Consider the following 15,513-nt stretch of genomic DNA (forward strand, 5'->3'; position numbering starts at 1 on the left):
CTTCCCAGATTTCTTGCTCACTCAACAAACATGATGGTTTGTAGCAGAATCACAGCAAAACCTAATGAGTACATGCACGAAATTACATCAGTGTGTTCATATTGGAGCAATTAGCAACAGGAGCTATTATGTACACTTCTTTTTTTAAATAAATGTAGAAATTAACAACCGGCACCAGTCATGGGACAGGTTGCAAGACGTCTGTAAATTGTTCTCATATGAAATGAGTCCAGTTTTTGAGCATAGTTGGCTTGCACATGGAGAAAATTGCAGCCCAACCTGTACTCGAATGCAATGTTTTTAACACAAAATAGCAGCCTGAGCTATATTGGCAGAATATGCTGATGTTGCTAAAAACTGTGGAAGAATGTTAGAATGTTGGTGCTGGAGATAAATTTGGTACATTATTACAACATTAGAATTATTACAATGCACGCATACATTACTACAATATTAGTGAGGAAAATGAAAGTAATGTGCTGACACTGAGTATAAATTTAGGTGTTAAAGAACTCTTTTCTGAAGGCACGTATTTGGAATGGAGTCTTATGGAAGTGAAACATGGCCAATAAAGAGTTCAGAGGAGAAAAAAATTGAAGCATTTGAAATGTGGTGCTGTAGGAGATTGCTGAAAGTTAGATGGATAGATCAAATAGCAGTTGAGGAGGTACTGAATAGAATTGGGGGGAAAAACAAATGTGTGGTACAACCTGATCGAAAGAAGGGACCCCTGGTAAGACGCATCCCGATTCATCGAGGAACCCTGTTTGCTAACGGAAAGAAGTGTGTGGGGGACAGGGTAGAAGCCATAGAGCGAGATTGAGGGCTGAATACAGTCAGTCAGTACCACAGCAACATTGCAATATTTTATTAGATAAAAAAATAAGAAACATTCTTGCTGATCACCCCTTTTAATGACTCCAGTTTGTTATTGATGTTATTATAATGCTCCGTCAGCACATTCAGTTAACTAGGGAGTTGGTATAATAGTCTTATAGCTGCTTAAACTGCCTCCCCCTGTGCCACAGTCAGTTTAAGTCACCAACAGTGGCGGTGATTTTTATTTGTAGTGTGATTTTTTACAAAATAGGAAATATTTTTCTCACTTGATATCTTCTGCAAATTATTAAAATATAATTGGTTGAATTTCAGACCCAGACTGGGCCAGTGTCAACCTGGGGGTTCTGATGTGCATCGAGTGCTCCGGCGTGCATCGCAACTTGGGTTCCCACATCTCGAGAGTGCGGTCGCTGCATCTTGACGAGTGGACGTGAGTGCACCTGAAACTTCTTAACTTTTTTTTGGACCTTTCTTGTGTGTCTGTGCTGTACCGTAAATTTGACAGACTGTTCCAAAATGTGGACCGGGCACTTTCGTACTAGCCTTGAACACCGACGGACTCTCTGCGAGACGTGGAATGCACGACTCGGGATTTGGAATTACGTTGAGAACACTCTGTGTTGCTTGTGAGTCATTCGGAATATTAAGTTTGACTGGTTCTGGATTTCACAGATCAGAATGTCAAAATGACCCACAGTGCATTTGAGAACTCAGTATTCGCACAGATTGTCAGTGAAACAGGATGCCATGTCTGGTGTTAAAGAATTGTCACGGAGAGACTTTTGATGGTGATGTTGGGGGGGGGGGGGGGGGTGACTGTACCATCTGCCAACAATGGAAGTTAACATAATCTTGTCACACTTGTTTGTATCATAGTAGTGGATTTTGTGTCTTCTGTATCTTTATTATTACTTGCTCTGTTTTTCATGAGATAATGCGAAGGTTCAGTAAGGTCTTAAATATTTTTCTGATGCATGTCCTCACACAAAAGAATCCAAATATATAAAAGTGGAGAAACAGTTTTAGGTTTCACAATACGTGATAAAAGTGATAAAAGTCAGTTCTATCAAAGTAGAAAAACAATAATGTTATGAAAACGACAGACTGCTGCTCACCATAGAGATGAACTGCAGACAGGCACAATGAACAGACAGTTACACAGCTTTTGACCAAAGCCTTTTTTTAAAAACACACACACACACACACACACCTCACACCTCACACCTCACACACCAGACTGCTATCTCCAGCTAGAATGCAACTGCTGCATTGAATGAAGCAGCAATCTGGAGAGGGGCAGGGAAGGGGGTATAGGTGGGGAGAGGGAAGAGCACTGTTTAGGGGATTGTGCAGGAACTAGATTGTGGCAGGACGAGACTTTCGGGTGCATTGTTGGGAGGCTGTGAGGGGTGAGGGGGAGGGGGAGGGGAGGATGAGGGTGCTTCGGCAGAGAATGGAATACAGTGACGGTGAGGAAGTGAATTGGGTGGAGGTGTGGGACAGAGGCGATGGAAACTGTTGGGTGGAGGAAGTGGGAACATTAGGTTACTGTAGCTTGAGGCAGGATGATTTTGGGGGTGGGGAATGCGTTGTAAGGATGACTCCTATCTGCACAGTTCAGAAAAGCTGGTGATGGAGGGGAGCATCGAAATTGCCCGGGTTGTCCGTGACTGCTTCACAACCTGAGCCATTTGGATCCTCCCCTTCACCACCAGCTTTTCAGAACTGCACAGACAGAAGTCATCCTTACGACACATTCCCTACTCTGAAAATTATTGCGGCCTTCACCCGTGGTAACCTACTGTTTGCAGTCCCACACATCCTCTGAATTCGTCTCCCTTCACCCTCATTGTATACTGCCCATCATTCCCCTTGCTTACTTCTCTCTTTTTGCAGTCTTGCCCCCCTTCCCCCCCCCCCCCCCCCCCCCCATGCGCTCACCTTCCCCACATCCTCCTGATGCTGCACCCGGCAGCCTTCCCTGCCACCATCTAGTCACTGCACGCTCCACTAAACAGAGTTCTTCTCTTCCTCCACCTTGCTATTCCTCCTCCTCTCCACCCCACTCTGAGTTGCTGCTTTCATTAAAAGTGGCAGTTGCATGCTGAACGGAGATAGCAGTTACGTGTGCATGAGATGTGCTTGCTTCTGTGAATGCATTTTTGTTTTCTTTTTTGAACAATGCTTTGGCCAAAACCTAAGTGCGTAACAGTCTTTTCATCACATCTGTCTGCAACACAGCTTCTCATCTCTAAGGTGAGTAGCAATTTATCCTTTTCGTAATACTGTCAATATTTCCACCTGGACTTTCCAAAGCAAAATCACACATTTTTTCCTCATTTCACACTTAGAAAGAAAACAAGTTTTCTTACTGAAATAAATGTTGATGTTTTGAAATGTTTGGACAAAGTTTTTCTGTTTGTTCAGTTTTCAGCAGAGCAGAGAATTTAATATACGACCTTTTCTGAGAACGCCTGCTGTGAATGTTGCTTCGGCCTTTAATAAACTCTATTATTGTTGCTAGTTTGTTAATTCTGATACTACGCTCTGACCTTTCGTATCACCTCACTTCCACCGTTCATTATTAGGTTACGAAGTGACAGTGCGTGGCTGTTCCACCCACTGTGAAAACACTTCCTTTTGATGGTGTCATTTCCTTTTGTTTCAATTCATTCCCCTGATATCCAGTATGAATTGAGCTTTAACCTATACTCTGAAAGTTGCCTTACAGTGTATGACAGTGTACTGATGTTTCCCCGTTTCCTGTGCCAATGAAAAATAGTGCACTGCGCATTGCCATCCCTCACTTCCAGCCGTCTGCCTAAATGGTGATGCACAACCCCGTGCCTCGACAGCACGGTTACTTCGTCTGGTCGGACACTGCTGTGTTTCAGATTTATTTCAGTAACAGTGTCAGTTTCTCCATTTTGGCTGTATCACAAATCTTATTTTGATGTTCAATTCACATACACTACATACTAAATGTGCCCCAAAAATCGAGTGCTGTAGCTACAGCGAGGGTTTGGCCTAACTTGCTCCTGCTGCTGGCAGATCTTCTGACACGGAATGTGTGGCCACCGAATTTCACTCTCGAGGTGATTTTAGTGTCGCCCGGTTTTTGTTGACACAAGTGGTGATTAAGGCACTCGAGTTTAACGTCTCGTACACGGAACTCGAGTTTAAAGTCTCGTTTAGACCTGACTGTTCGTGAACGTCAAAATAAATTGTGCGATCGAAATAAATTGTGCGATGCAGCTGTGTGGGGAAGTGGACATTGTTATTGGATTAACTTAAATGACAGCTGAAATAAACCTATACGCTGCCCTAAGTGCAGTGGACCCCACAAAAATAGACTTCGCATTTTCGTTCCATCCGTAGCCCGGTGCAAGTAAGGTTCAGTTGTAATTTAACAGTTTAAGAGTATACATTGGCTTAACCACATTTATAATTTTAACCATATTAAAACTGACATTTTGTAGATTAACTAGCTTCCAACTTCTGAGTTACACCATCACAAAAATCAGAACATTCTGCTGAATAAAATCACAGATCAGTTCAAAAAATGGTAGTAAAATTTATTTGGACGAAATTGACTCTGTGATTTTTTTTTTTTTTAAAGAAACCTCTGCAACCATCTTGTGGTGTGCCATCTTTGTTGTGACTGAGTGATATGTTGAACTGTACACAGTCACAGATCAACAGCACTAGCCACAACTCAAAGCAGCTCACCTTCTACTCCTCAGATAAATTGGGAGTAATGTGTATACTGACATGCACACATCTACAATCAAACTGACCCACCTCACAGTTAAATTAATGTGCGAGGCAACTACCGTGCAAAGAAACTTGATGAGAAAACACTTTATACTCTTTAAGAGTAAGAATAAAAAGGCCTGTGCAACTCAGCTGCTGGTGTTATCTAATGTTGCAAACAAAGTGCTTGTGTAACTTTACACAGAACACTCTCAGCTGTCTGTATACTGGCAAAAATCAGAATCTACTTGATACAGATATTATAACGTAATTCAATAGATAAGAAATGTACTCACCAAGCAGTGGCAGGGGAACACACATAGGCAACTGATGACCTCAGAAGTTAAGTCGCATAGTGCTCATAGCCAGAACACACATAATAAAAGGTGTTACATATGAAAGCTTTTGGTGCTAGTGGCTCCTCCTCCTAGCAGAAGGGTTGAAGGGAAAGGAAGAGGGGTGAAAGAAAAGAACCGGAGAGGATTAAGAAAATGGGTAGAGTTTGGAAAAGTTACCTAGACCCCGGGTCAGTGGATAATTACCGGACCTGTACTCACCAAGCGGCAGCAGGAGAACACACTTATAAAAAAGATCTTAATTATGTAAGCTTTTGGAGCCACTGGCGTCTCCTTCTGGCAGAAAGGTTGAAGGGGAAAAAAGAGGGGTGAAGGAAAAGGATTGGAGAGATTTAGGAAAAGGGGTAAAGTTGGGAAAAGTTACCCAGAACCGCTGGGTCAGTGGAGAGTTACCTGAGTGGTAATTCTCCCCTGACCAGCTCCTGGGTGGCTTTTCCAACCTTTATCCCTTTTCCTAATCCTCTGCGGTCATTTTCCTTCACCCCTGTCTGTTCCTTCCCCTTTAATCCTTCTTCCAGAAGAAGGAGCCACTGGCTCCGAAAGTCTGCACACGTGAATCCTTTTTTATGTATGTATTCTCCCACTTGATGAGTAGACTTTCTATCTATCCAATTTCATTATATTGTCAAAAATATAATTATTTTCATTGTTATAATACAGGTATTAGATTTATGTGGAATTTACATTCTTGAAAAATTACTGTGAGAACTTGTAGAAGTGTTTAATGAGGTGTTCTTCCACTTTATTTTTTTAATATTTGCAAATGTTCAATTTCCTATCTAGTGTCTACTGGCAACCTGTTACAGCCTTTTGCATCAGATAATGAAACTCTGTTCTGAACCTCAGAGATGGATTTAGAGCCTACATGGAAATTATTTATACTTCTAGTGCTGGTGTTGTGAATTGCTAATTTCATCCTAAATTCACTCTTGTTATTAACAAGTACTGTTTGGAGTATGTGTGTTGGCGCTTCAGTGTAAGAATTCCTCAGGTCCCAGAATGGGTTGCTCTGCTCGATGGCTGGCACTACACTCGGGGAGTCAGGGCATATCGCAGACAATTAGACTGTTTCCTCAGTGGACCTTGAGAACACAGTTGCAGTGGTATAACCTGCTACAGGTCCCACAATATTGCAGAAGCCACTTCAATGATGTAAGGTTCATTACACTTACATGGCGTGATGAAAAAACTCGGTGGATGAATTTCTTTATCAGCAGTTGTAGGTGCTACTACCATTTGACGTAATTTGTCTGACATCTGATCAGTTGCCACAGGCAGCATCAAGTTGGAACACATTCTGACTTGTCAGTCAGCATCCAGAGACACTAGAGTGATGTGTTTACTTGGTGTGTCACACGTCATGGACCTCGAACAATGCGTGAACATTTGAGTTCTGTTTGAAGACGCAAAAAAGTGCCAAATAACACACGAAATGTTGAAATTGGTGTATGGTAATAATGTTGTAACTCTGAAGACTCTTTACAACTGGTATGAGCAATTTATAAGTGGAAATGAGTCGGTAGAAGATGAGCAATGTTCGGGACATCCAGTAACTTCAAAAACAGAAGGAAACGTGTGGAAATAGACAAAAATAGTTTGTTCAAAGGACTTAGCATCTCATATTCATCTCTACAAAGCAATTTAACTGGTAATTTGCAAATGAGGTGCGTGAGTGCAAAATTTGTTCCCAAACTTTTTTTGGTGAGCAGAAGGAAAATCTTGTCTCAGTTTTCATGGGCTTGAAGTGTCATCTTCATCCAGATTCGAACTTTATGTCCAGAATTGTAACTGGAGATTAACTTTGGTGTATGGGTGAGACTGTGAGATGAAAATTGAGAGTTACCAATGGAAAACCAGTGCATCTTCTCACCCTACAAACACACTTCAGTCAAAATCGAATATCAGAGTCATGCTCATTGCTTACGACATACTGCAATCAGAGTTCCTTCCGAGAGGAATATCTGTAAATGCCCAATTTTACAAGTGCATACTACAATGTTTGCAAAATAATGTATGAAGAAAGAAACCAGGAAAATGGGGCCAGTGACTTCCTTCTTCATCACAACAACATGCCGTGACACACTTCGATTTTTATTCACGAGCTTTTGGCCAGGAAAAAGGTTCCTGTCTGTCCACATCCACCAGACTGACCAGATTTAGCACCATGCAACTTCTGGCTCTTCCCAAAAGTAAAACCGTGCTTAAAGGAAAATATTTTGACAGCACCCTGACATTGAGAGGGCCACAACAGACCAGCCGAACACCCTACCAAAAGAAGCCTTCCAGAAATGCGTCCACTCAGAGATTCAGTGTTGGGATAAGTGCGTTACTACCCAAGGACAGTGCTCTGAAGAAGATTAAATCAAATTCCAAGTAAAATTATTACTTTGTTTTCAATAAAATTAGTCACCATATTTTTTGATCAAACGTTTTGCTGCAGATTTTCATGAGCTTCAGTGGTAGTATGGTTTAAATGAACACAGAATTTTAGTGCACCATACTGCTTCTCTCACATCAGCTCCATTTTTTGGTATGCGAAATGCAAAAGGTGTGTATGACATAGAGCATTACTACCAGCCTACCAGTACGAGTAGGTAGGAAATTGTCTTTGATTTTGTCCTGTAGCTTCCGTCTCAGTTTTTGTTGAAAAGCTCTTGTATATAAACATAAGTATAATTCACTGTTTCCATGGAAGAGATGGGGGAATTCCTTAAGAAATCGTGTAAATGGTCAGCACCGTGCCACATCTTCCCCTAATAAGATGTACTACAATTGTAAGTCTCACATGTTCTCTGCCATAGTGAGAGGTTGCGGTTATCTAAATGTAGAAACAATTCCTGTAATTATCAGTTTCATTAGATTGACACTACTTGTAATTAAACCACCAATAAATTCTGCCACATAGTGTACTGACAGTAATATCAACAAATTCACTGTAGCACAAACTGCCTAACTACGCATCTCTGACACGGTAAAACGTAAGGAAATTGGCAAATACTGTCGACTGTATCTCTCGTCGACCTTAATACTCTAATCGGAATGACACGGCAGAAACACTCGTCCCCACCGTCTGTGTCCCAATCAGTTACACCGCCACCCTCCGTGTGTCCTCCTTTCGACTGTCCTTCCCCGCAGTGACACTCTTGCATTGATTTTAATTGGACCACAGCATTTTACACTAAGTATTACATTCAGTATTTCATGAACAAGCTTAAGTGTGTTCCATTCTCATTGTGAAGGAATATTTACACACTATTATTTGACAGAGGCTTACATTCGCACGAGAAATAACGACAAAGATTACAGTAATACGAAACCCTCGGCACACCGGGTGAGACGAGTCGCTTGTCCACAGGCCGGGCCAGCTGAGCGTGATGCTGGCGATGGGGAACGCGACGGCCAACAGCCTGTGGGAGGCGTCACTGCACCCGGGCCGTGCCAAGCCGACGCCCAACTCGAGCCGCGAGGAGAAGGAGCGCTGGATCCGCTCCAAGTACGAGCACAAGGAGTTCCTGGCGGCAGCGCCGGCGGGCGCGCCGCTGGCGCAACAGCTGGTGGATGCCGTCTGCAGGTAGGAGCGGCGGCCGACTCTAACTGTAGCAGCGGGAACGCTCGAGTAGTGTCACGAAAGATACAATGAAAAAGCCTCTTGTCCCAGTTTAACATTTAGTGATCCACTATGTATATCTTATTTTTTTATGTGAATAATGTACGAATCATTTAACAGTGTAAGCAACTAGCTAAATTCGTGTTCCTTTTCAGTAATTAATGCCATATCATAAACTAAATTCACAATGTTGATTTTCTCTTTGTGATAAACTACCTCTACATCACGATAGTCCAGGAATTCCTATATTGCCGGCCGGAGTGGCCGAGGGGTTCTAGGCACTTCAGTCCGGAACTGCTACGGTCGCAGGTTCGAATCCTGCCTCGGGCACGGATGTATGTGATGTCCTTAGGTTAGTTTGGTTTAAGGTTCTAAGCTCTAGGGGACTGATGACCTCAGAAGTTAAGTCCCATAGTGCTCAGAGCCATTTGAACCAGCCAATTCCTGTATTGCCTCTCCAAATACGCAATATATGAGGGTCACTCAGTGAGTAAACAGGCAAATAACTGTACAGCAAAAATGGTTATTTAAATCAATGTAACTCATTGCCCATTTATCTCTGTAAATGTAAGTCAGGACAGACGGACAGCAACTGGTCGGTGAAATATAACAACACTGTACCGACAGCAGGTATTTTTATATTGTTTTACTAGGCAACCAGTTTCAACATTCCCGTCTCATTATCTTCAGGCCTGTCACACGAGTGGCACTGAGTACTACTCGCACAAGTATAATAAGGTGAGGCACCAATATTCCATCTGGTTCCATAGATATCCGAACTTCACGAGCACGTACGCTCTTCACACGTGTGACAGCTATTACTTGTGTGAAGAGCACACGTGCTCACGAAGTTTGAATATCTACAGAACCGAATATGAATTCGTGCAACAGACCTGAAGGTGTTGTAATTGGAATGTCAAAACTGGTTGCCTAATAAAACAATATAAAAATAACTGCTGTTGATACAGTATTATTACATTTATCGCTGTGATCCCCACCAACTTCTGTGCATATGTCCCATCATGCAAGTCTTCTTATCTCCTCCATGAAGATGAAGAAGTTCTGCTTGTGGAAGCATTAAGGGGCAAGGTAGGGAGAGGGTACAGCTGCTAAGTGCAAAAAGAAGAGAAATAGAGGAGGGGGAAAAGGCCAGTGGCTGTGTTGATTGAATAGAAAGTTATTTAGTGCTCGGGGGCAGGGAATGGGATAGGTAGGGACAGGAAAGCGACTAGCAAAGGGTGAGGCCAGGGTCGTTATGGGTACTTAGGATGTAATGCAGGAAGAGTTCCCACCTGTGAAATTCAGAAAAGCTGGTGTTGGCGGACGGATCCAGATAGCACGGGCTGTGAAGCAGTCGCTGAAGTGAACAGTGACGTGTCGGGCAGCACGCTCAGGAACTGGATGGTCCACCTGCCTCTAGGCCGCAGTTTGTCAGTGACATTTGTGTGGGCGGACAGCTTGTTAGTTGTCGTGCCTATGTAAAAAGTGGCAGAGTGGTTGCAGCTTAGTTTGTAGATCACATGACTGTTTTAACAAGTAGGCGTGGCTCTGATGGAATAGGAAACACCCGTGACGGGACTGGAGGAGATGGTGGTAGAAGATTTATGGGACAAGTCTTGCGTATAGGTCTGTTGCAGGGATATGAGCCGTGAGGCAACGTGTTGGGAACAGGGGTGCAACAGAGATGGACAAGGATATTGTCACTGTAGTCCCCTACCACCTCATATGCACGCACCCTTCAGCCACAAAGGAGCACTCCCCTCATGACTCAGTATCACCCGGGACCAGAGCAGCTGAATCACATTCTCCACCAGGCTTTTGACTGCTTCTTGTCCCGCCCTGAAATGAGGAACATCCTACCCACCAGCCTTCCCAGCCCTGCCACACTGGTATTCTGCCACTTACTGAAACTGAGGAACGTCCTTGTCTATCCTTGCTCCACTCCTCTTCCCAACCCCTTGCCTTATGGCTCATATCCCAGTGCCAAATATTTCTGCAGGCACTACGAGTGGCTAGCCTGTCTCCACACAGACCAGTATCTGCGTGCTACCAGCTATCACCACCCTTTGCATCAAGTGGAAGTCGTTTCAGATGCTGAAAGCCTTCCGAAGGAACTGAGCCGTTCGTGAAATGTGTTCGAGGAACACAGCTATGACAACTGCCAGATTTCGCAAGCCGTCTTGCCTAAGAAACGTGCTCCTGATGAGCAGACAAAGAAGCTCGTGTTTTTGCGGTTCTGTGGATCAATAAAGGAAACTGATTCAGCCTTCCAGGCCCAAACTAAAATTTGACAACTAATGAGGCCTGTAAAAGACAACCTAGGTCCCAGAATGTCAGAGGTAATTAAAATACTACGGGGGTGTGGACAGCTTTATGTTGGACAGATTGTGCATGTATTTAACAGCATCATGTACAATATCAGTAGCAGCAAAACATGCTCTAGAAAACTGATAGCGTATTGTATTCGCTGAGACATCTGCTATTAAACAGACTAATAGTTTCTGGAACAGTGTCGTAAAAGAATAAATCGAGATAAAAATTTCTGGCAGTGCGCTCGATAAAGATGGCGGCCTGTAGCTAAGCACAGCTTGAAATTCAGGCATCAGAAGGTTGAAGTGGGCACAGCAAATGTGCAACGACAACATTACTATGTTTGCACTGGAGTGAGCACCAGTGACATCACTGAAGGCAATGCAGCTCTGTAAGCACGGCAGCTGCAATCACTTGACAGTCACCACTCGAAAATAGCCGAGGAGCACTCAGTTCGAAGCTCACCGATTTTAAACCACTCGACATGGCTGGAAGAATGAGATAATTTTGACAGTATATTTTGCCACAAAACTGAGAATTCGTATATTACTGAAAGTGGTTTTTTGTCATCTTCAGTCTTGAGACTGGTTTGAGGCACCTCTCCACACTAGTCTTTTCTGTGCAAACCTCCTCATCTTCAAATAACTCCTGCAGTGTACATCCCTTTGAACCTGCAAGCCTCGATCTCCCTATATGATTTTTACCCCCACACTTCTCTCCATCTCCAAATGATCATTTCTCGATGCCTCGGGATGTGTCCGATACAACTTGTCCCTTTGTTTTGCCAAATTGTACCATAAATTTTCGTTTTCCCCAGTCTACACTTTTAGCCATACCTTACTTATTTAATCTTCTGCATTCTTCCGTAGCACCACATTTCAGTGACTTCTATTTCACTACCATCCACTCCAGACAAATATTTTCAAAAAGTAATTCTTAATCTTAGATCACATGTTATCATATTACTCTTTTTACGGAAACTCAAACAATGGAAAATCTGTGATGGGTAATACCAATTATGAATAGGATAGATTCCTACTCACAGTATAGAGATGTTGAGAACTTTCAGCCAAAGGGCCTTCTTCTAAAGTAGAAACTACATACATTCACAAAAGCTGAGCTCACATGCACACACGCGACCACTCTCTGTGCCTACTGAGGCTGTACTGCAAGCAACTGTGACTGATGGGAGAAGCATTCCTTGTGTGGTGGGGCTAAGGAGGAGGCAAGGGCAGGGTGGGGGAGGGGTGGAGGTGGTAAAGTACTGCTTGTGGGAGCATACGGGGATGTAGTGGGGACGGGGCAGTGCTGCAAGTGCATTCGGGAGGTTTGGGAGGGGGGAGGGAAGAGGAGCAGAAAAGGAGAGAAGTAGAGGACGGGAAAAGGACTGACGGAGCATCGGTGGAATAGAAGTCTGTGTAGTGCTGGAGTCGGAACAAGGAAGACGACAGGTGGGTCGAGGACAGGGACAGTGAAGGTTCGAGTTGAGGGTGTTACGGGAACTTAGGATATATTGCAGGGAGAGTTCCCATCTGCACAGTTCAGAAAAGCTGATGTCAGTAGGATGGATGAAGATGATGCAAGTTGTGAAGCAGTCACCGAAGTGAAGCATCACATTCAGTAACTGGGTGGTCCAGCTGGCTTTTGGGCACAGTTTGTCAGTTGCCATTTGTGTGGATAGGTAGCTCATTAGTCACTGTCCCCATCTAGAATACAGCTTAGCTTGTAGATCACATGGCTGCTTTCATATGTAGCCCTGCCTCTGGTGGGACAGGAGATGCCTGTCACCAGACTGGAGTAGGTAGTAGAGGGAAGGAGTACAGGACACGTTACAGTGCAAGTCGGCAGCTGTTATATTCCGAGGAGCCAAATCTTATATCCACACTGCTAAAGTCAAATGGGATCAAGCTGTGTGTTGCTACAGGCCGCCATCTTTATTGAGGGTGTTGCCAGAAATTTTTATCTCAATTGCTTCTTTTATGACACTGTTCCAGAAACTATTAGTCTGTGTAATAGCAGATGTCTCGGCGAATGCAATACGTTGTCCATTTTTTAGAGCATGTTTCACTGCCATTGATTTCTCTGGGTGCCGTAGGTGAAAATGTCTCGTGTATTCTACATGGTGCTGTTAAATAGTATGTACCATCCGTCCAACATAACGCTGTCCACACCCACATAGTATTCTATATATATCTCTGACGTTCTAGGACCTAGATTGCCTTTTACAGGCCTCATTAGTTGTTAAATTTTAACTTGGGCCCCCAAGGCTGAATCAGTTTTATGCCTCTTTAAGAGCCAGCTAATCTTTCCTGTTATTGACTCAAGGAACAGCAAAAATGCAAGCTTCTTTGTGTGCTCATCAGGAGCCTTTTGTTTATGTTTCTTAGGCCAGATGGTTTGTGAAATCTGGCAGTTGTTGAAGCTGTTTTCCTTGAACACCTTTCATAAGCGTCTCAGTTCCTCCAGAAAGCTTGCAGCATCTGAGATGAGTTCCACTCAATGCAAAGGGTGGTGATAGCTGGTTGTTGTTGTTGTTGTTGTTGTTGTTGTGGTCTTCAGTCCTGAGACTGGTTTGATGCAGCTCTCCATCCTCCTCTATTCTGTGCAAGCTTCATCTCCCAGTACTTACTGCAACCCACGTCCTTCTGAATCTGCTTAGTGTATTCATCTCTTGGTCTCCCTCTACGATTTTTACCCTCCACGCTGCCCTCCAATACTAAATTGGTGATCCCTGTATGTCTCAGAACATGTCCTACCAACCGATCCCTTCTTCTAGTCAAGTTGTGCCACAAACTCCTCTTCTCCCCAGTTCTATTCAATACCTCCTCATTAGTTATGTGATCTACCCATCTAATCTTCAGCATTCTTCTGTAGCACCACATTTTGAAAGCTTCTATTCTCTTCTTGTCTAAGCTATTTATCGTCCACGTTTCACTTCCATACATGGCTACACTCCATACAAATACTTTCAGAAACGACTTCCTGACATTTAAATCTATACTCGATGTTAACAAATTTCTCTTCTTCAGAAACGCTTTCCTTGCCATTGCCAGTCTACATTTTATATCCTCTCTACTTCGACCATCATCAGTTATTTTGCTCCCCAAATAGCAAAACTCCTTTACTACTTTAAGTGTCTCATTTCCTAATCTAATTCCCTCAGCATCACTCGACTTAATTCGACTACATTCCATTATCCTCGTTTTGCTTTTGTTGATGTTTATCTTATATCCTCCTTTCAAGACACTGTCCATTCTGTTCAACTGCTCTTCCAAGTCTTTTGCTGTCTCTGACAGAATTACAATGTCATCGGCGAACCTTAAAGCTTTTATTTCTTCTCCATGGATTTTAATACCTACTCCGAACTTTTCTTTTGTTTCCTTTATTGCTTGCTCAATATACAGATTGAATAACATCGGGGATAGACTACAACTCTGTCTCACTCCCTTCCCAATCACTGCTTCCCTTTCGACTCTTATAGCTGCCATCTGGTTTCTGTACAAATTGTAAATAGCCTTTCGCTCTCTGTATTTTACCCCTGCCACCTTCAGAATTTGAAAGAGAGTATTCCAATCAACATTGTCAAAAGCATTCTCTAAGTCTACAAATGCTAGAAACGTTGGTTTGCCTTTCCCTCATCTTTCTTCTAAGATTAGTTGTAGGGTCAGTATTGCCTCACATGTTCCATCATTTCTACGGAATCCAAACTGATCTTCCCCGAGGTTGGCTTCTATCAGTTTTTCCATTCGTCTGTAAAGAATTCACATTAGTATTTTGCAGCTGTGACTTATTAAACTGATAGTTCGGTAATTTTCACATCTGTCAACACCTGCTTTCTTTGGGATTGGAATTATTATATTCTTCTTGAAGTCTGAGGGTATTTCACCTGTCTCATACATCTTGCTCACCAGATGCTAGAGTTTTGTCAGGACTGGCTCTCCCAAGGCTGTCAGTAGTTCTAATGGAATGTTGTCTACTCCGGGGGCCTTGTTTCGACTCAGGTCTTTCAGTGCTCTGTCAAACTCTTCACGCAATACCATATCTCCCATTTCATCTTCATCTACATCCTCTTCCATTTCCATAATATTGTCCTCAAGTACATCACCCTTGTATAGACCCTCTACATACTCCTTCCACCTTTCTGCTTTCCCTTCTTTGCTTAGAACTGGGTTTCCATCAAAGCTCTTGATATTCATGTAAGTGGTTCTCCTTTCTCCAAAAGTCTCTTTAATTTACCTGTAAGCAGTATCTATCTTACCCCTAGTGAGATAAGCCTCTATATCCTTACATTTGCCCTCTAGCCATCCCTGCTTAGGCATTTTGCACTTCCTGTCAATATCATTTTTGAGACGTTTGTATTCCTTTTTGCCTGCTTCATTTCCTGCGTTTTTATATTTTCTCCTTTCATCAATAAAATTCAATATTTCTTCTGTTACCCAAGGGTTTCTACTAGTCCTTGTCTTTTTATCTACTTGATCCTCAGCCGCCTTCACTACTTCATCCCTCAGAGCTACCCATTCTTCTTCTACTGTATTCATTTCCCCCATTCCTGTCAATTGTTCCCTTATGCTCTCCCTTAACTCTGTACAACCTCTGGTTCTTTCAGTTTACCCAGGTCCCATCTCCTTAAATTCCCACCTTTTTGCA

The 15,513-nt window shown here is 43.0% G+C and overlaps 1 protein-coding gene across 1 annotated transcript in view; it reads left to right on the forward strand.

The window, feature by feature from the left end:
• Positions 1–15,513, forward strand: part of LOC124552388 (centaurin-gamma-1A) — a 321,735-nt gene that overhangs the window by 286,747 nt on the left and 19,475 nt on the right. Inside the window, exons 15-16 of the mRNA XM_047126650.1 lie at positions 1,153–1,270; positions 8,305–8,520. Of these exons, the coding sequence (XP_046982606.1) occupies positions 1,153–1,270; positions 8,305–8,520 (334 nt within the window). The remainder of the gene's footprint in view (positions 1–1,152; positions 1,271–8,304; positions 8,521–15,513) is intronic.

This window comes from Schistocerca americana, chromosome 10 (assembly GCF_021461395.2).
Source record: "Schistocerca americana isolate TAMUIC-IGC-003095 chromosome 10, iqSchAmer2.1, whole genome shotgun sequence".
Lineage (NCBI taxonomy): Eukaryota > Metazoa > Arthropoda > Insecta > Orthoptera > Acrididae > Schistocerca > Schistocerca americana.